The 20,213-nt window shown below is 40.2% G+C and overlaps 1 protein-coding gene across 2 annotated transcripts in view; it reads right to left on the reverse strand.

Annotated features, from left to right (window-relative positions):
• dpysl3 (dihydropyrimidinase like 3) overlaps positions 1 to 20,213 on the reverse strand; it is a 35,690-nt gene that overhangs the window by 1,080 nt on the left and 14,397 nt on the right. Inside the window, exons 3-13 of one of the 2 annotated variants that reach the window (XM_040150593.1) lie at positions 19,856 to 20,040; positions 18,032 to 18,196; positions 17,580 to 17,641; positions 16,670 to 16,750; positions 14,410 to 14,478; positions 12,936 to 13,056; positions 11,282 to 11,438; positions 10,217 to 10,358; positions 8,805 to 8,975; positions 4,255 to 4,434; positions 2,075 to 2,228 (exon numbers count right to left, since the gene is read on the reverse strand). In XM_040150593.1, coding sequence (XP_040006527.1) covers positions 2,075 to 2,228; positions 4,255 to 4,434; positions 8,805 to 8,975; positions 10,217 to 10,358; positions 11,282 to 11,438; positions 12,936 to 13,056; positions 14,410 to 14,478; positions 16,670 to 16,750; positions 17,580 to 17,641; positions 18,032 to 18,196; positions 19,856 to 20,040 — 1,487 coding nt within the window. Of the gene's footprint in view, positions 1 to 2,056; positions 2,229 to 4,254; positions 4,435 to 8,804; positions 8,976 to 10,216; positions 10,359 to 11,281; positions 11,439 to 12,935; positions 13,057 to 14,409; positions 14,479 to 16,669; positions 16,751 to 17,579; positions 17,642 to 18,031; positions 18,197 to 19,855; positions 20,041 to 20,213 lie in introns of both variants that reach the window. The other variant, XM_040150592.1, reaches the window with a different exon arrangement.

A 20,213-nucleotide genomic window follows, 5' to 3' on the forward strand; every position in this document is an offset into this window, starting at 1 on the left:
TGTATGAGTGGTGCTGAAACATTAACAAAAGAAGCTACAGTTTGACATAAAGCATGAGGTTTCCAAAGGATGAGCCAGGGCGTCTGCTGCAACAAATTATCAGTGAGTATATATAAATGGAAAGTAGAATGATGTCAGACTATGATACACTGCATCTAAGCAAACATCTCCATTCCAGGCAAGTAAATCAACTCTGCAGGTGGTGGCCCTGGAAAAACTAAAATAGATAGGAGACTGACTCATTCTGAGAGAATGCACACATATGCACATGCACACATAGGAGAATACACACATACTTAAACACCTAACTATTACAAGGCCCGGGAAACCAGGAGCTGCCTTACTCCTCTTTACAGTAAATTCATGTGCTCAAATGTGGAAATTCTTTCCAGCGGAGGTCACCTTCTTTTTTCATCGAGGAGATATCAAACATCAGCCACGCGGGTGAAAACAGTTTGCTCGATACAGCGAAAGGCTAAATTTTACCATTCTGTAGAGTTATTTTTCAAAAAGAGAAAGATCAACCATTATAAATAGTTTGTGTATTCACAAAGACTGCCAGTAACATGGTGGATACAGCTGCAGTCTCTCTGTCAGCTTAAACAAGGTTGCTCTCATTGATTCAAAGTTACACATGGACACATTTAGTCTGTCAGGGAGGATAGAATGACAAGCTAATAGCTACGGTTGCTCTGTTTGATTATAAAACTGTGGAAACACTGACTGTCTGGTTTGTGATATTACCATATGCACAAAGTTTCACTGTTTGGTAGCCTGACAAAAACAATTTGTTTTCTAAATCTAAGATATTCCAGGGCTGACCTTACATATGGGCACAATCAAACTGTCACTCAGCAGTTCTGCATAATGGAACAGATGTCAAATGTGAATACATAGTGTTGTGATTTCTCGTATTAGATAGGCTTTCTTAAAAGACCATGTCCGAATGTCTGGGCTGAAATCTTGTACGCTGTACATTTTAGGCCCTGAGCCAACACTTATATCCAGTGAGACTTACAGTAAGTGCAACCGTGGAGAAAAACGTAATTTCCTACTGTGGCTTAACATACCATGGACGCTGTAGTTAGAGGTCTCTGTGTCCTACAGAGCCCTAAAGAGTTATTCATTTGAGAGGTGTGAGATTCTTGAAGAGAGGGTAGAAAAGGATTTAAGGTGCATTCTTTGGAGATGAGTCACTAAAGACAATGACTGATCTGTGTTAGAAAGATTAAACTAATAACTTACTGAGTGGTGAAAAATGTATGTTAGGTACATATTTATATTATTGTGCATGCTGGAAATACAAAACTCTGAATACAAGTATCCTAAAATACATGCAGGAATGCAGGATAATAGAAACCATCATTAGCCCACTACAATGTTCACAATACAGAAACACAAAAATACTTGAGTCCTAACTTGAATGCTAATTCTTGTAAAAAAAAAAAAAAAAAAAAGTAAAATATAATTAACTTAACAGAGATGAGTATGGGTCAAAAATACAGTTTGCATGGCTTTAATTTGGGGTAGTGTTGACTTCATGTCAAACCACACTAAAGCAAAAATAGGAAAACAGCCAACTTTAACTGCGTGTTCAAAAATTTAACTTAATGCTATCTGCATTGTGGCTCATTGAAACTGAAGGAAGCTAAGGCAGCCACGTTAATGATACGCATAAACAGACAAATTGTACAACCACTTTTACAAAGTAGTGCAAATTACTGCAGACAAATATATGCCATACTGTCCATATCATAACATCTGAAACAGGATAATGAGAGATTAGGTTTCTCTACAGGCTTGAGGATCATGTTCAAAGACTGAATGCATCATTCATGAAGAGCAACAACGTGTTAAAAAATCACTTGTACTTCACAGCATGAAGTAGTAGGTGGGTTGAGATAAAAGGGCGGTGTGATGGTTCGATCGACTGATGCTCATGCATGCCCCTTTGATGTTCCTACATACAGTAAAAATCATTTGCAGACCAATAACAGATGAAAGGAGGAACCAGGTGATAGAGGTGTGGGGGTTGTATTAAGAAAACTGGGCTCACCGCATGGTGCAGGGTTACCTGCTAGACTAAATCCAGACTGGTGCAGGTTTCTGACGGGCTGTTTGGTGGGAGAGGTACGTGCCGAGGCAGAGGGGGTACCACCCCGGGACATGGAGAATTCAGACACCGGGCCGTCGTACATTCCCCTGGGCACTGCCCTCAGCACCGCCAGCTACAGGACAAACAAAAAGAACAGTTCGGGGTGGTGAAGAGAGAAATAAAGAAACATAAGAAGAGGTAGAAGAAGAAAGGATGGGTCAGAACAAAGAGACATTATGATGTTTAGTATCACAAAAGATTCAGTGTAAGTTTAGCATTATATGCTTGTTTGTGTAACGTTTGTGTCTGAATGATGCATGCATTTTTCAGAGAGCCTTTTTGCTGCCGAGAACCAGCTCCAGATTTACACATGCACACACAAATACAAACACAGACACACATACACAATTAAGTAAACTCTTTTACAGAGTTGGGTGGAAAAAACACAACATAAAGTATTTATATGTTTAAGAGCAAGTTGGAACTTTATGTTAGTGAACAAGTCATTGTCCGTATGTCTGTCAGGGGCGTGACTCAGTGGAATCTTGGAAGCTCTGTCAGGAGTTAAAAAGAGACATCTGTGAATGAAGAAAGTATAACAGTGACTGCTACCAAGATAAACAGCACACTGTTACTACAGCTCCATTTTCTCATCAGCAGCCAGCTGCAAATTAGGAAAGTGTTGAACAAAGAGATTTCGAGGGCCGTAAGAGAGATGGCAAAAGAGCAGAAAGCAGGGTCTGCTTTCACTTTACGCTGCTATAAATGAAATGGTTAAATGGGGTCACTTCTCATATTTTTAAGGAATTCTTAATACCCTAGAGAAGCCAGTGATATACCTTTTAATTCCCTTTTTTTCTGACAAAGTACAGCAAGTTAACATTGGCCCGGTTGCTCTCTGGGTTTTGATGTTTGTGGTACACAGGAATATTACTTTGAGAGCAGTGTAATATATTTCACCTAGCTGTCCATTAATTTGGATAAAGCCTGATGCTGGATTTTTACTCAATGTAACAGCACCCTTCACCCTCACAATGCCATTTCTTTTCTCATATTCTAACCAGTCTTCCATTTGTTTCCTTTTTATTTATAATAGTCAGACATTTTGGAAAATACACTTAGTCTCTTTCTTGCCAGACTGATAACACTCTCATGTTTGTATGCTCAATATGAAGCTACCGCCAGTAAACAGCTTAGCTTAGCATAAAAACTGGAACTTCTTGTCTTCACTGTGATGTTGCCAAGAAAACAGCAGACACCAGTTTTTACACTTTGTTCTTTGTACGGATTAAAACTAACAAGATATAGTGCATTAATTAGCGACCTTTAGACCTAAGTTAAGCTAACTGGCTTCTGACAGTAGCTTTATATTTAGCATACAGACCTGAGTGGTATCAATCTTGCAACAAAGCAAATAGGGGTGTATCCAAAAATGTCCGGATTAATGTAACTCTCTAATATGTGGCTTTAGACTATAATTACAGTCTAAATATTAACTCTGCTGGCCTGCTTTTGACTTATTATCTGTTGCTGATACTGAGCCTTTGACGTTTCTGTTGCAGGAAAGACTCTATAAAGCCCTCAGCCTCCTTGTGGCTTTTTTTTCTTGTAATAAGGGCAACATGCCTAAATAGCTTTTAGAATCAATAGTCTTACAAAACTACAGTAAACTGTAAATATGGGACTCATTTTAACTGTCGGTAACTCTTTTACTGTGTGCGGTAGGTCTCTTTGGAAAGTAATCCGAAACCAAAATCACTGTATCCTTTTTAAAACCATGATGACAAAGCCTCGACCACCCTCATTGCATGGACCTTTTACACTAAAGTGTAAAAACGCAGCCATCGCCCTGTGGCTGAACCTTGGAGGCTGATGTCAGACTCACTGTACCTCCCCCCACATCTTTCCACCCGGCTTTTCTCTCCATCAACGTAACTTCTATCTCAGTCCAAACTACCAGGATTAATCGCTCAAAATCCAAAAGACATTAACTCCCACCTCCCAGCTTTTCCCATTTTCTCACTGCACTGTGTGTCACTTGGCAACATCTTTGGTGCCTAGCAGGCATTGTTGTGGTGTTTTTCGCGCTGCATCTGCAAGAGCTCATTGTTGTGCAAAGTGTACATAGTAGGCTGGACAGTAATAAAACTCGTATTTACCTGCTTCCTGGCTTTAACACGCTTGTAGGCAAAGTCAGGGAAGGGAGAGCAGGGAATGTAGCGGCCCACGCCAGAGGTGACATGCAGGTTCCCATCTTCCAGAACAATCTTCCCCTGGCAAATCACCACTAGTGGGGCTCCACGCAGCTCCATGCCCTCAAACACATTGTACTCAGCAGCCTAAAGCACAAATGTAAAATTATTAGATACCTGTGAAGAAATCCGGTTGTTCCAGCAGCAATAGAGAACAGAGTTTAGCAAGGAGAAAATATGCAACACAATAGAAACTTTAAACAAGCTATGAATAAATGTTAATCACATAGTGGTAGCCACACAATGTATACATTTACAATTATAAAAGTATTAATACACAACCTGACCATGGAAAATAAACCCATATCAAAGTTTTTCCGGTTGACACACTGTATAAAAAAATCAGGACAAGGAACAAATTCAATTTAAGAATAATAAGCAGTTACAGGGCTTGGAAAATCATTTTTATTAAGCCAACACTGAAGCAAAAGTTTAAATAAATAATTCCACCGATTGTAAGAATTAACAGAGTGGAATTAAGTGCAGGTAATCATATATGTGGTTTTGTGATAAAATGCTTTGGGTCATGGTTTAAAAATTAAATAAATTTTCACTGGTTCACCAGTGGAGTTGTTAATTACAAGTCACATTGTCAGAACCATGAATAACGTAGTTAATATGATTTGAGAATAAAACGGTGAAACCTGCAGGTATTTTTGTTTATAGCGAGGTGAAATGTAAACAATATGATCACAGAAGTAAAATAGAAAAGAAACACTAGAAATAATTTCCGATCATTAATTCAGGCTAAGGATAAACTGTAAATAAGTACAAGAATTAGTATTAAGTTTAGGTTAAAGTAATGTCAGACTGTTTCTGCTGCCAAAGCAGAGAGGTGAGAAGTGAAGAGAAGAAAAGTAGTTCATGTCTGATGAGGTCAATCTGACTGGCATGTTCATTTATAATCATGGAAAATATTTAGCAGTGTGTGGACAATTGTTCTAATAAAAGACATCAGAGGGTTTAGCTTTTTATTTCTAATTATCATCACAGAGTCTCTTCATCTTATTCTGAGCTACAGTGATAAAATAAGAGTGTAAAAATCATCAACACTGTCAGGAATCCTGTCGGGAATGAAAGAATCTTTGTGCAATTAAAATGAAGCTATAATAGTTAAGTAGTTATTTAGTCTAATAAATTCTCCCTCCGTTTGTTAGAAGCTCTGTTTTAAAAGCAGAGTTGACACATGGCAAGTCTGAAAGAGCAAAACGATTAAACTTATCTATAAAAATATCTATTGCTCTTTATTATTTGTCGCCTAAATTGTAAACTCTTTTGTCCTTGTCAGGACCCTGTAGGAATGATGACTGTTTTTCTAGTGATCTGATTGGTCAGTAGCTGGGCTGTTGACAGATTCTGACCTGAACCTCTGAAGTTAACCTGCTCTGGAGCAGGTTAGGTGGGCAGCATAAATGACCATGGCCATGTACCTTGGTCACAAGTGAACCACCGTTGGAACCCCGTAAAACCCAGCCTTAAACCTGATGTTCCCTCGCTAACCACGAATCCTGCTTCGTAGTACAGGTCTCTGACGAAATAAGGGATGGAGGAGATAAAGAAAAACAGCGACAGGGGGAGCTCTGGGAGCCATGGACTCTGTCTCCTCTGCTCTCTCTTAATACCTCACTCTCTTTCTCCCATTCTTCATCATTCATCACCTTGTTTCTTACACTTGTCTGTTTGACATGTACTAACACCTGCCATGGTCAAGCTGATGCCCTCCGTAACACTTCTCACTCGCTTTTCCTTCCACTCACTCTCTCGCACGTTTTCTCACTCTCTTCACTTCACTCTTTCCAGCTGTCTGTCTCCTTCATTCACTTACTCCTCCTTCTGTTTTTCATCCTCTGCCTTTCTCTCCCTTTCTCTCTGTTTTATGTAATCCCTTGCATTTTTTCAACCTTGCGCACTATTCATCCGCGTCCAATTTCCCCTCTGCCAACTTTATTTTCTTGACATGTTTGTGATCTGTGATGGTCCCCTCCCCTCATTCCTTTGTTGCCAATTTCCTCTGCACACGGCCCTGTTTTCTGCTGCCGTCCAAATTCAGGCCAGAACAGGACATAACTAAGACTTACTGTAAGCCAAACATGATGTCATGACTAAGCCAAGTGTGTCTAAGAAAGTGTGTGTGTGCTGCTGCCTGTTCTTGTCTATGTGTAAGAATATCCTTATGTGCATCTATGTATTTTTATGTTGACGAAAATGAGCAATCCAGACCAGATGTGGGCTTACTGATATCAAACTAAGACACAGCACAGACTAAGTAATATTTACTGTACAGCATTCCTCAACACAGTTTTCTGGTAAACAGGACCACTCCTGTTTGGCCTAGCATCAGACTGTCCATTAAGGTAGATTTATTGGCGCTGGGAGCTGCCGTGCTCCAGTCTTCTGCTCTCTTGTGTTATTTTATCTGGAAGGACAAGCAGCAGGAAATGAAAGGGTGACATCATTATGTAAGAACCCACGGATCCTCAGTGGATGCACTCCACATTTAGAGAAGGCATATTATTAGTGCAGTTCTCTCTGTGTCTTTTCGTTCCTCCATCTGGAGAAGGAGCAATGATTTTTCTCTCCTACTACACAACCGCCATTAGGCCTTTAAGCAAGGAAAATTATTATGTTTACAAGCTTCGCTTCATCATTCCTAAGACCAACCTACATACATTGTTAGTAAATGCATTCTTCCGTCACTCATGTATTTCTGTTAAAGCAGTATTTGTGCTCGGCTGGTAAAACTTTAATTTCCTGCGTGCACACTTCCTCTGCTGCTGAGTGGCCTGTTTGGGATCCTCTAATGTCCTCGTAATGATAGAAACCTCATTACTCACATGCCAGTTGTACACACAGTGTGTATGAAGAATTTGTGGGTGTGTCTGTGTTTGTGTGTGTGTGTGTGTGTGTGTGTGTGTGTGTGTGTGTGTGTGTGTGTGTGTGTGTGTGTGTGTGTGTGTGTGTGTGTGTGTGTGTGTGTGTGTGTGTGTGTGAGTAAGGAAGAATGTGTGTGTGTGTGTGTGTGTCTTTGTGAGGCCGTTGTCTTAGAACTTTAGAGTAAGGACAACTGCAATGTGATAATACAGCTTCACATGTTTCTAATGTAGTTTCACTTTCTTCTTTTCAATACGACAAAATAACATTTTTACAGTGTCATTAAGTGTAATTTAAGAAAGATGGAACCACATTGCTATGTGTTTTGAGTTTTATAACCATTTTATGAGAAAAGAACGTGATAAAACATTTCTATAAGCAACTTCATAAGATGGTGTTTTGTTGCAAGTAATGGTCCGGACTTTCAATAAAGAAAAACAATTGCTGGAACTGTCAGTGATAAGCCTTGCTGTATCTTAACATGTATGTAACACAGACTAGCCAGAGCTCTGGAAAAAAGTAACACAGCAGGAGCATTCATTTATTTTTACATTGATGTACTTGGTAAAAGGAACGGTGTAACAGCTGCCAGTAGCTTGTCTGTTACTGGTGTTGTCAAATTGCGGCCAGGGCAATAGATTTTTCCAAATATTAACATGTGAAAATTAGGTAGAGTTTAGACATTTCCAGCTGCAGTTCATGGTCAGCACCTAAAAGCCCTAGGCCACCGCTCTGATAATATTTCAGATTATATGTACAAATGAATGTGATCCACAGGAAGGAAATACCTTGATTATACAGCACATAAATTCACTGTTGATTATCTGTAGCTTGGCTGTACAGGACATTGGGGAAAATGTTTGCATCACTGACAGAATGGGGTTTTTTTTTGGTATTTGGATAAACCAGTGTATTTTAATAATCCATATTTTTCCAGATTCCGTCATTGCTGAGGGGTTTTTGGATTTAGTGAGGCTCAACTTTACATTGGGAGCTGGTCATGTGGTGAGGGCAGCGCGAGTCGCATTAGTAGTGAACATCCACTGAGACTTCATTTCCGTTCAAAGGAACTGAGAGCTCTCTGGAAGCTGCTCAAAAATGTTGTCTCTCTCTCTCTCTCTCTCTCTCTCTCTCTCTCCCTGTCTCTCTCTCTCCATCTCTTGCACACGGTCATGCACAGATGTAGACAGTTATCTCATATCTCATATCCTGCTTTACTCCAAAAATCAGACCCCTTTTAACAGCATTTTTAACTCCTCCAGCTCTTATATTTAGTCTCTCAAATTTCATCTGCACAAAGTAGTCGATAAAACTTTATAAATAATAACCATAACGTTATTCAAGAAAAAAGCAAGCCCTCAACAACACTCTGCATTCATCCACTCTATCCAAGTTAGATTAACAGAGAAGGTGTGAAACAACAGTTTATATACAGTATTGTTTTGTCAAAATTATTTCTGACTCAGCTGGACAGAGTGAAACAAGAGGAGGAGAAAAGAAGAACTGATAAAAATGCCAGAAGTTAAAGGCTGGATTTGACTGAAGCCTGAATCAAATACAAACTGAGCTGTGTAGACTGTACATACCGAGTTGTGTGTCTTGGCAGTGATGGTGCGGATGGAATCTGTGTCCCAGATGACCAGGTCAGCATCGGAGCCCACAGCAATCCGACCCTTACGAGGGTATAGGTTCAGGATCTTAGCTGCGTTGGTGCTGGTCACTGCCACAAACATGTTCTCATCCATCTTTCCTGTAGTCTGGGAAGAAAAAAGAGGGAATAGTAAGCATTTGTCAAAAACTGAGCACTGGATAAATGTCACAATGGTATCCCTTTCACCTCACATGGAAATAAATTTTGCTTCTACATATAGATGGACTAGCTATATACTATATGTAGCTCTAGCTGGATTACATTTAGATGACATTCTCCTTTCAACACTTAAATGCAAAAACGGCTTCATATGATTCATCGTCCTTACATTTAATGATGTATTTGGTTATTTTTTGTGTTTTTTCTGAGTCCGATTGATAACAGTCAATTATAAACAGCCTGAAATCAGAAACTGTGAACAAGATTTCAAAGGAATAGTTCATAATTTTGGGAGATACACTTATTTGCCTTCTTGATGAGAGTTAGATGAGATGATTTGTGTTATTCTCATGTCTGTGCGTTAGCGAAGCTGTTGTCAGCATAAAGCTTAGCATAAAGACTTTAGTCAGGGGAGAATAGCTACTCTGGCTCTGTACAAAATTTAAAAAAAAACTACGATTACCAGCTCCTCAAATGGCTGCATTCAGTCCAAGTTGATGTGAGCTTAGATTTTAAGTTACTGCCCTAAGAAAATGGATGTAGTTGAACTTTTTAAAAGCCCATTCATATTTTACAGGCAGCACAGCAATCCACAGCTGTCTAAAGCTACATGTTCTGTGTCTGTTAGCAGTACACTGATGCAGTGATAATGTGAGAGAGGGAAGGGAAAAAAAAGAGGGAAGTGTGCTGTATACAAGGATGAAGAAAAGGGCAGATGTGGAGATACACAAGTAAATGGTAAAGCACGTCAGAGACAGTGACAACCAGACAGTGAAATATAACTGGAGAGAAGAGGGAGGGAGGGAGGAGGAGTGAAAGCTGAGAAGAGCAATTAGGGAAAAAAAGTGAAAGCCTGATAATAGCTGGGAGAACAAGAGCATTTTTATGAAAAAAATAGAAACCACAGATATGAGAAAGATGTGGATTTTGCTGCAGAGCAGCGACAGCTCAGACTGATCATCACAGAACAGATGGCTGCAGAGGACTGGTTTAAAACAAAGCTAAGGCTCAGAAAATTAATGATTTTCCTTGGGGAAAAAAGGTAGAGAGCAACTGAACCAAGATAAAAATAAAAAGTCCAGAATAAGTCTTCATGTGCCTCTCTTGTTGTTTATTTTCTTTTTGTCCTTCTCCTTCTTCCAAAGTTTAAAGAACCTGGAGAAAAGAAAAAGCTGAACTAGTCCTCACCACAGCTTTATCCCAGATGAGGGCCATACGCTCCTCCACTCCATTGACACCTTCTGGGATCTGGGTGAAATCGTCCTTGCCAATGGCCTTCTGGGCCACGCTGAAGGTACAGTGAGCACTGCCAGTCACACTCAGGTCTCCACTAGAAGTCAGAGAAACATAAAAATACAGAGTTGAGATGAAATTACAGCAGCACAGCACAATCTGTGTACACATGTAAAGTTATGCTATCACAAGGAAAGATGTCTGTTTACTTGAGCAGGAGAGACACAACAACACAGAACAAGGTATGGGAGTAACTGAAATATGCCCAGTACCAGACTTTTTTCTTCCTGCACAAACACTTACTAATGTTTCCTGTTTCCCTTTAACACTCTAGCTCACTTACCAGTCCAGCAGTTGTGTAAAAACTGCTGATTTATCATCACTCAGGTTTTTTTTTAAATTACAGTAGAGTTTATTTCCTAATTTTTCCCTCAAAGGTAACATTTGCACAAGTGTATACAGGCAACAAACAGAGACAGAGTATAAAATTAGCTCTTTCACACTGTCAACACTTACGGTAGATTTATTATAAGCTACATCTCTGTCCTTCATTAGGCATAGTGCCTGTGCGTGGGAGCTTATTTTTGACTTTCTTCTTCCTTAAGGTTCCTAACTTATAATAATGGTCTGACTAAAGGAGATGAAGGGTGGAGAGTAACGGCTATTATTTCAACTACGCACTGTAATTAAATTAGTCATGGTTTAGTGTTTATTGTGTGGTAACCATGGAGCTAATTGTTAATCTTGTTATTCTCATGTGTCTATAGTACTTGCAGATATGCTTCAGCAAATTGAATGGTTAAATGTAGTTCACTAACAAACTGTGTGGTTTGGATAGGAATTTATGAGACAAGTTTTTAGTAAATGCGATGTATCCTGCTTTGCCTTTTGTTATGTTATCTTTGCACACTATAGTAAATATAAGCTTATAGACCATGGTGTGAAATGCTTATAAAATATCTTCCATCGTGTCTCAGCCAAGCACAAGATGAACAACTGTACCAGAGTTGTGATATGTACCTTGACAGCAGTGTGTTCAGATAGTCTGGAGTGGTGGGATCGGGGCTAAGAGGTGGCGATGTTACAAAAGAAGCCGCCTTGGCCCAGTTCTTGCTCCAGTAATGTGTCCCATCAGTTCCCAGGCTGGCTGTGATTGGCTCCCCAAACACAACATTTCCTGAGAAAGAAATAATGGTAAAAATCTGTTAAAGTATCAAATATAAACTGTATCAAAATGATTTATTTTAGTGATTCTTGGCATTTTCAAACTCATGAGTTGCATCAATCAAGATCAGATTAATTTGTCAGCAGTTTAATCGTACTAAAAGCTTTAGTAATTCATCTGAGCGTTTGCAGGAGAGGAACCCTGCCTAATCTCTGAAAAGCCAAACATCACCCTTGGCAACGTTCAATTTTCACTTTGGCTCAATTTTAGCTGAGCCTGTACTTCCATGCATGATGAGCCAGGCTTTGATTCCTGTCACTAACACCTGTCTCCTCTTGTGTTTCTTCGTCGTCCTTTGTCCTCACACCTCTCTGTTCCATGTCCTCCCCGGTTTACATGTTAGGGCCCAGGAATAGATCCAAAGAGAGGTGTGAAACCCCTAAATGCATGAAGAAGGTCTTCTGAGGTCAGCACTCTTCCTGTTAAACCTTTTCCTGGTCTATCCTCAAAAATTTCATATTTCACAATCCACCAGCCCGGGAGCCCCTCGGTTCACCTCTGCTCTTTACTGGGACTGTGAGGAATGTTCTGTGTGACAGCTGGACCACAGAAAAGACTGACAAAGCTGAATATTCCTCTGAGAATAGAGTAGCAGCTTTTTTTCATTATGTCACGGAGAGTCAAAGGCTGTGTACATCTGCAGCCTCAGGAAAGACAGTAAAATCATCTTATAAGGGCATAGATGCAGTGAAACTGGTATGTGCATTCCAAACGTCTAAGAAATCAGAAAGAAAAATGGAAATGTTTGAGCAGAGGTGGAATACCAAATAAATATTCAGAGAGAAAAAATGGGCAGCAAAGTAATAATTTCAAAAATTCTGATTTGATGTAGTCCTAAACTATACCCTCCTAAACCAAGTTTATAGTTTAGTTCCAGATTGAGTTCCAAGATTTCACAAAAATTAAGCTAAATTAGAAATACATGTAGATGCCGTAAAGAATATTATAAGATGGAATCAACATCATGTTTTGTGAGCGACATGTGTATTGAAGGCTTTATGGAGACCCTGCAAAGATAGCCTTTAGTCTACTACTACTCTACTCTAATGCAAAATGTCCTAAAGCACCACAGTCTCCGCAAAATAAAGTGGTTGATGCTCAGAGATGGATACCAAAAATGTAATCTTTTCTGTCACGATACGATGCATTCCTGTTAAGCCAATTTCAATTTCTCTTGTAAAATCTGCTGTTGGCGATGCTGTTATTCCCATGGTGGGAGAGAAGTTTCTCTCCTTCACTGCTTTTATGTAAATATCATGTAAAAACACATGTCCAGTACTTGCTGCAGTAGTGTACAACATACCATTATGAGCCTTGCTTTATCTAGGTGTGCAGGCAGTAAGATTTCAGACAGTCACTTAGTTTTTTTGGACTAGCTGTATACTTAATGCTCACACCTAGTTCACAATATTCTGCAATGGGCAGCGGAGTCTAAATGATGCTCTTTACCTTTTTTCCGGGCCTGTGAGATGATGTCAGCAGCACTCTTGCTCATAATCCGGGTCACATAAAGAGGACAGTTGGTTTGGCTGGCGATGGTGATGGCACGAAACACCGCCTCTGCCTCCAGCTACAGATGGGACAGGACATTGTGGGTGACTTGGAAATGTTTTTACCATTAGGATTTTTTTCCAATAAACCACAGCACATTATCTATTTTTGGAGCCATATTACTTGAATAATTCATTCTTTACCTAAACGACAAGTGGAAGCTTATGATTTTAACATCATTAACTGGTGACTTTAGGGATTTATTCAGTTACGTAGAGTTAGGGCAGTGAAAATGAAATTCATGGGATCAGCAAACAAATGCTAAAATAAACTGAAGGAGGACAGACAGACAAAAGCACCACATGCTCATTTACCCCTTTTTCTAAAGAAAGAAGGCTGTGACATATTCACGATACAGTCCATAATATGTAGTAAGAGCAAACATCTCTGGACACATTTTGGATTCTTATTCTTACATTTTGGTTTATTGTGATTATTAACAAAAACAAACAAATTTTTATAAGAAATGGTACAAAAGTTGCCAATAGAAAGTCAAGTATGCCTCCAGACGTGACAACTGTCTCGTACGTGTATTTTGTAGTGTGCAATGTGATGCAAACTACACTGATTACTGTGCTCTAGTCCAAAAGCTCAACCTGGGTCCAATAACCAGCAAATGAAAACCAAACAGGACACAATACTCTTATAAAACACGAATCCAGCTTGGCCTCTGCTCAATTAAATTATGTTCCCAAGCTTTTGATTCTTAAGACTCCATTTAAGTGCTTGTCACTATGAGACTGGTGGGACAACTTCAATCCGCTGGATCACAGGATGGGAGATCCCAGCTTAAGGCAGACAAGTTGTTGAGTTGAGAGCATGGCTTTCATTGTGCTGTTTGTTGAAGAAACATTAGCATCAACAGTTCGGGGAACCAGAGACTTTTCACCCAACCTCTCTAATGTGTCTGAAACCACATGCGTATAACAAGAAAAATCTGTGTACGAACAAAAGTCTAAGAACGTCATTGTGGACACTGTTAGTGTGTGTGTATGTGTGTGTGTGTGTGTGTGTTTGTGCGTGGCCATGTTTGCGCTACGATAGGCTGTTTGCACTTAAAAAAAAAAAAAAGAGCTTTATTTAATCAGACTGGTGTCTTGAGATTAAAATCAAATTTTCAGAGAGTCCCAGACAAAATGGCAAATACGAACACGGAACTAATGTTCACTGGAGGAAGATCATCGAAAAACCACAGGCATTAAAACACGTCAAAACACACAATATCTCAATAAAAACCGAGGCTATGTATTAAAACAAATATACTTGGCTATTTCAGTTGTTAAAACGTTCATCGCTTGCTTGAATCATGACGATGCTTAAATTCATTCAACATAATTAGTGAATAGGTATATGTACAGAGTTTGTGTTGTACCTCTTCTGGCCTGCTCAGCACGTGTCCCTCAGGTCCCGTGATACCCATCTGCAGCATGCGGGCCTGCTCCTGTTGAACAAAACACGCAAAAAAGTAGGCTGTTAGCTGCTCAGCTCATAGATACACGAAGGACTACTTTCTGGTGTTCAGTGGTTTGAATGCTCGGACTGATGTAAAGTTTTGGTCACACTCCAAAATTATATTCTGTTTCTGCTTCTTTCTGCTTCTGTGGTGGATATGCCTAGCAGTTTTATCATCTGGGTCGGAAAAATTGCAGAAAATTACAGTATTTTTCAACCTGGGTTTTATGCTTAGAATTTGACCATTTTGACTTTTGGGTCAGGTGAACTTTGCACTTGCCACCTCCATTGTGGAGATACAGGAGAAATGGACAAAACTATGCATATCAGGCCAAGCAGACCAAGCCTCTGAATGCTTTCCAAATAAAACTTTGCTTTAATAAAACATGTCTTAAGTAAAACAAATTTCGGAATTTTACGAAAACCCGGAGCATGGCTGGTTATCCAGTGGCTAACCATATTTACTCCCATCAGAGTACACAGACAAGAAGATAAATCAAATGGATGATGAAGAAGGGAGGTAGGGAGGCAGCTAGAGGACCATCCCGCAAGACAACCCATAACTCAAGAAACCAGCGGTGTTCCGGCGGTCACTGCACTCCAAAGCTGTCAAAGGAGGAAATCTTTGCTGCTAGGCGTGGGACCTGCTGATGACAGACTTAGAAAATCTAGACGTGCCTACGGATGGGAGCGATCCCAGCTGTGCTGCTACAAGAAGCAAACTTGCGGCTACGATCAACATTATTTGGAAAGCTTTAGGGGAATCACACTGTTTGCCCCCTTTTGCCTGACTGTGTCCTCCAAATCCCTGCAGCGGAAGTAGTACTTAATAAGTTAGCATGACCCACAGCCAGAATGGCCACAATTATGAGAATAAGTTCCAGGTTGAAAAAATACTGGAATTTTCTTGATGAAAAAATTATGTTTTTAATGACACAGAAATTCATTAATGATATGTAAATTTGAGAAAAAATTGAGTTGAATTTTGTATTTATGGAAATTGAAGTTGAAGTCATAGTTTTCCTTAAGCAAGCATCTAGTGGCCATAAAAGGGACTATAGCTTTAGGCACTAAGGCAGTGGTTTCAGCACTTATCCATGGTGGCTGTCACTTGATTACAATTATGAACGGTTGTGTGCACATCCACAAAACGTCAGTGGGATGGGTGCTGGATACAGAAAAATCTGTAAAGTACAATACGAAGATACCTGCCCACTAGACTCACTTAAACTAGTGTGTGGGTACTCTCTTTGTATTGCACCGTCTCTTGGTTACAACATTTCCTCTGTACCAACACTAACTCTTTCTCTCTCGACCCATTCGGTCGAGGCAGATGGCTGGCCACCCACAGCCCGGTTCTACTTGAGGTTTCTTCTTGTCAAAAGGAGTTTTTCTTCGCCCCTGTCGCCAGGTGCTTGCTAATGGGGGAATGTTGGGTCTCTGTAAATAATATTATAAAGAGTATGGTATAGACCAGCTCTTTATGAAAACTGCCCTGAGATAACTTCTGTTATGATTTGGCACTATATGAATAAAACTGACTTGACTCGACTTAACAACATTTATCACACACAGGTATAAACAAGGCTTCTCTATCTCAGGAGCTCTAAAGTAAAGTCAGGTCATAACATTGGGGGGGGGGGTTAGACATTTTTGATCTTAAAACTGATGGAAATCAGACTTCCTCTAAGTCCAAGTTTAAGACTGGATAGGAGAGCAGGGGCTTGCAATGAATCAGATCCAACACACACACACAAACACACACACACACATTGACAGAATCCAGGCATGGTCTGGAGCTCTGACTAATACAAACCCTCTCAATCCACCAACTATTACGGTTCATTCACTTTCATTTGTCCACAATACAGCACAGCCCTCTATAAACTACACCCACACATTATCGTCCGACAAAAAACACATTCTCTCTCTCATCAGTGACTGTGTGTTTAGTCTGTAGGTAGTCTGATGTGCTGCGATAAGGCTTGACTAGACAGGTGAACTGAAGTGAACTAAACTGAAATAAATCACTCTAAACCAAAACAGATCCCAGATTTGGACCCGAGACATGTAATTAAAGAGAGTGTAATAAAGAAAATAAGGCAGGGTAGGAAAGAGAAAAAAAGAAGAAGAAATGTTTTAAGAGGGGTATCTGTCAGTTTATCCGTCTTTATTTTTACCTCAGCAATGATCTCGCCATTTTCAGCATGGACTTGAGCGATGCCTCCCCTCTCTGCCAAGAAGGTAAAGACCTCATAGAGCTGGAGGAGAAACACACACATTTAAAATCCTGCCTAGCTGTTTACACAAGAATCAGACACTCCTTTTAAACTTGGGGGTCAACCTTGAGCCACATTTTAAAAGAAAGCCCACAATTTACATGTGTACCACGACACACTGCAATTATTGTGTGTGGTCCCCAGAAATGGTTAAACTCATGTGGGATGAGCTGCAGTTGTTGTTATGTTGCCGCACCACAGCTCCTCAGCGAACTGCATGACATCAGTTTTTCAAGCTGGATTATTTCAGTTGCCTCATGTGCTCCTCTGACCAACCGAATTAGCTCCAGCTGCATGAGAAACATGAAGAGTCCTGCCTCACACTGTCTGGACTACACACTTTGTATTTTTTACATGTACCATCCAGAGTTACAGAATGAACTCGCAAAATGCATCACGGGCAACAAGTTACATAAGGACAGGGTATTTCAGGGAGAAAAAAAAGATGAATGCTTAGCTGGAGTTATATTTGAAGTTAGAATTGTGTATTATGGTGATTTCCAACTGCAGGTCATAATTTACTCACTGTTTTAGACACTGCGTCACCACTTGGAGCCAAACCATGGTCATGTTTTTCATGCTTCATGACCATTCAGTTTCATAGCAAGTCAGCAAGGATAGATTATGTGATTACATTTGCTCATAAATGACTGGGTTAAATAAGATAATGATACTTAAATTTCACACTAAGTGAAACCAAGATAATACATATCTATAGTGCAGCCACACATACTGTACCAAATATGTACTGTATGTGCATGTTTACACCCCAAAATATTAATGTGTGCACTAGATTTAAGTTTTTTTGTACCTCACTGTTGCTCATCTGGTAGTAGTCCTTATAAGCCATGTAGACCTGGAACGAGTTCACTCCTGTAAAAAAAGGGGTACAAAATAATGAAATAAATGTGAAAAATAATACTAAAAAGGCCAAAGGTTAATGGAAAAAACGACCACAGGATGGTCTAAAGTTATGGCTGGGCATAATAAGGTGTGATTCCAGTCTCATCTTGCAACAGTCTAAACTGACTGTGATGATTTGTCTCTTTCCCCAATATAACATTAACATTACAATTTGTAGCACCAAGTATCATAGTTAAACTATATTCATATTATCATTGACTTGTTACTTATTATCCCCTGTTTCTGGGAGATACTCATTTTTAACTAATGCAAATACAGTTACAAAATTTTGGAAATCAAAAACAAATTTAATAACAGCTCGGAAAAGTAAACGGAATCAAGTCCGCCATGACAACGTACCTTTCTCCTTGATGAGGTTATCCAGCTCCTGCTTTACGCTGTCGTTCCAGTGGGTGATGTCCAAATGGAGGGAGTAGTCGCAGCAGACCTTCTCATCGGCCCACTGTCTCCACTGGTCATAGGCCTCCATCAGGCTGCTACCAGGCTCTGGGATCACATGGTCCACTGGAGGAGATGGATGGTAGAGGAGAGAGGACACAGGGGTGAAAGGATGAGGGGAGGATGAGAGGAGGAGAGTAATAGTTTTGTAGGCAGAGAGGGGTTTTAGGAGAGGAGGAAGGTGAGGATTGCAAAGAGGTGAGATGGCAGGTGACATGAAATGAATAGACAAAAAAGTGACAGAATGGGGTGGGGATAGTCACACATAGGAAGATGAAGACAGGGTGATGTCAGGATTTGTCTGCTGGTGTTTCTGCTTTCTCCCTCTACTGTTTATCTTGCATAACCGACTGTCTGTCTGAGTTCCTGCAGTGCTCAGCCAGTGGGGACCAAACCTTGTCAGATGTCACATTACATTTTAAACATCTTTGCCTGGGTGTCCTTGAAAAAGTTCTTGCCACTTCAGTTGTTGATATTTTCAGACTTCTGTTTTTTGTTATGTAACCACAATCAATTTTAGAATTTAGGTTAGAGTTCGGCACCAAAAGGCAGCAAACCTTTCTTAATGGGACCACTCATTCTGAAAATGTATTCACCAGTGCAGTAAGGTGCTTTTGGTGACTGTAATTGCAGTTACCATTTAGCGTATAACATAGATTTTAATAGCAAAAAAGTTTCATGCTCTTGCACCAAATAATTACAAATTTAAAAAAAAAAAAACAGAAACCTAGTCCAGGGTTCTGACATGACTTTGCACAATTTACGGTGTATATTTTAAAACAAAGACTCCATGTTACAAACGAATATCTGCAAGATGAAGATTCACAGTCTTCTAGGTCTGCTTTCGAAATCATTGATGGAAAAAGTAAATCCTCTTCATACACAACAGTATCACAGTGCACGATATATCCCGCTCCATCTTACTCAGCTCTAATAATATAAGGCCTCCTGCTGGCTCGCCACCTGACTGGAGTCTTTATCTCATTAAAGAGGAGCCAATCTGCTTATCTAGTCTTAGCATGTTAATAGGATAGAGGTGGAAACAAAACATTGTTGTTTACTACGCCAACCATCTGAACCCCTTCCTTTGTTCACTGCACACATAAAACATCATCGTCTAGTGGAGAAAGACATATGCAGTATACAATACACACAGGCAGATACAAACCACGGCACACTTTCTCACTCTCTCTCTCACACATCAACCACTGGAATATACTCCCTACATGAATGGAGTCCATGAATAGAGCTTACTACAGTAACACGCCTGTTAGTGACTGTGTCTGTCTGAACACAGAGCAACACTGGCAGACAAGCAGCAGAGTAGCACCCGGCTCAAAAGGAGTTAATGGTATTATTTAGACTGTGGTATCTACCAGCTGTTGGTTGTGGTAGTGTCTGGTCTCTAAACTCTATCAAGTGCACAAAAGCACACAAACTCATACTGTACGCAGACCAGCATGAAGACACAAATTGGTGCTCTGTTTCTATGGGAGTAGTGTTTCACTCTATGCCCCCCTCCCCACCGTGGTCCCCCTTACATTCAGTCTTTTGTATGGTCTTCTTTTGGAGAGCTGCCAAAAAACAGACTTACCATCCCTTTCTCTTTATCTCTTTTAGGGTCCCTGCGCTCCCTCCCCTCCCCTCCCTTTCCCCCCTCTTTTTTTAGTTTAATCTCAGAAACTCATCCTTCACTTCATGGATGACCTTTCCTGCAGCCCTTACCGATCATGGTCGTGCCCCCGGCAAGAGCAGCCTTTGATCCCTGAGCAAAGTCATCCACGGTTGTGGTTCCACGGTACGGCATCTGGAAGTGGGTGTGGATGTCAATGCCACCGGGAATCACCATCTTTCCTTGGGCATCAATGGTCTTCACACCACCGGGCACGATCAGGTTGTCGCCGATCTGCCTGTCGGGGTAAAATGGTGTTGTCATAATAGGATGACGATATAATGTCGCATCCATAAATGATGTTCACGCAGCAAAAAATAATGTCTTTTTCTTGGGCATAATGCTACTTGTACTGTGCACTGACATCGAACTGAATCTGAATCTAAGATGTTCCTACATACAAATTATGTT

This window comes from Xiphias gladius, chromosome 17 (assembly GCF_016859285.1).
Source record: "Xiphias gladius isolate SHS-SW01 ecotype Sanya breed wild chromosome 17, ASM1685928v1, whole genome shotgun sequence".
NCBI lineage: Eukaryota > Metazoa > Chordata > Actinopteri > Istiophoriformes > Xiphiidae > Xiphias > Xiphias gladius.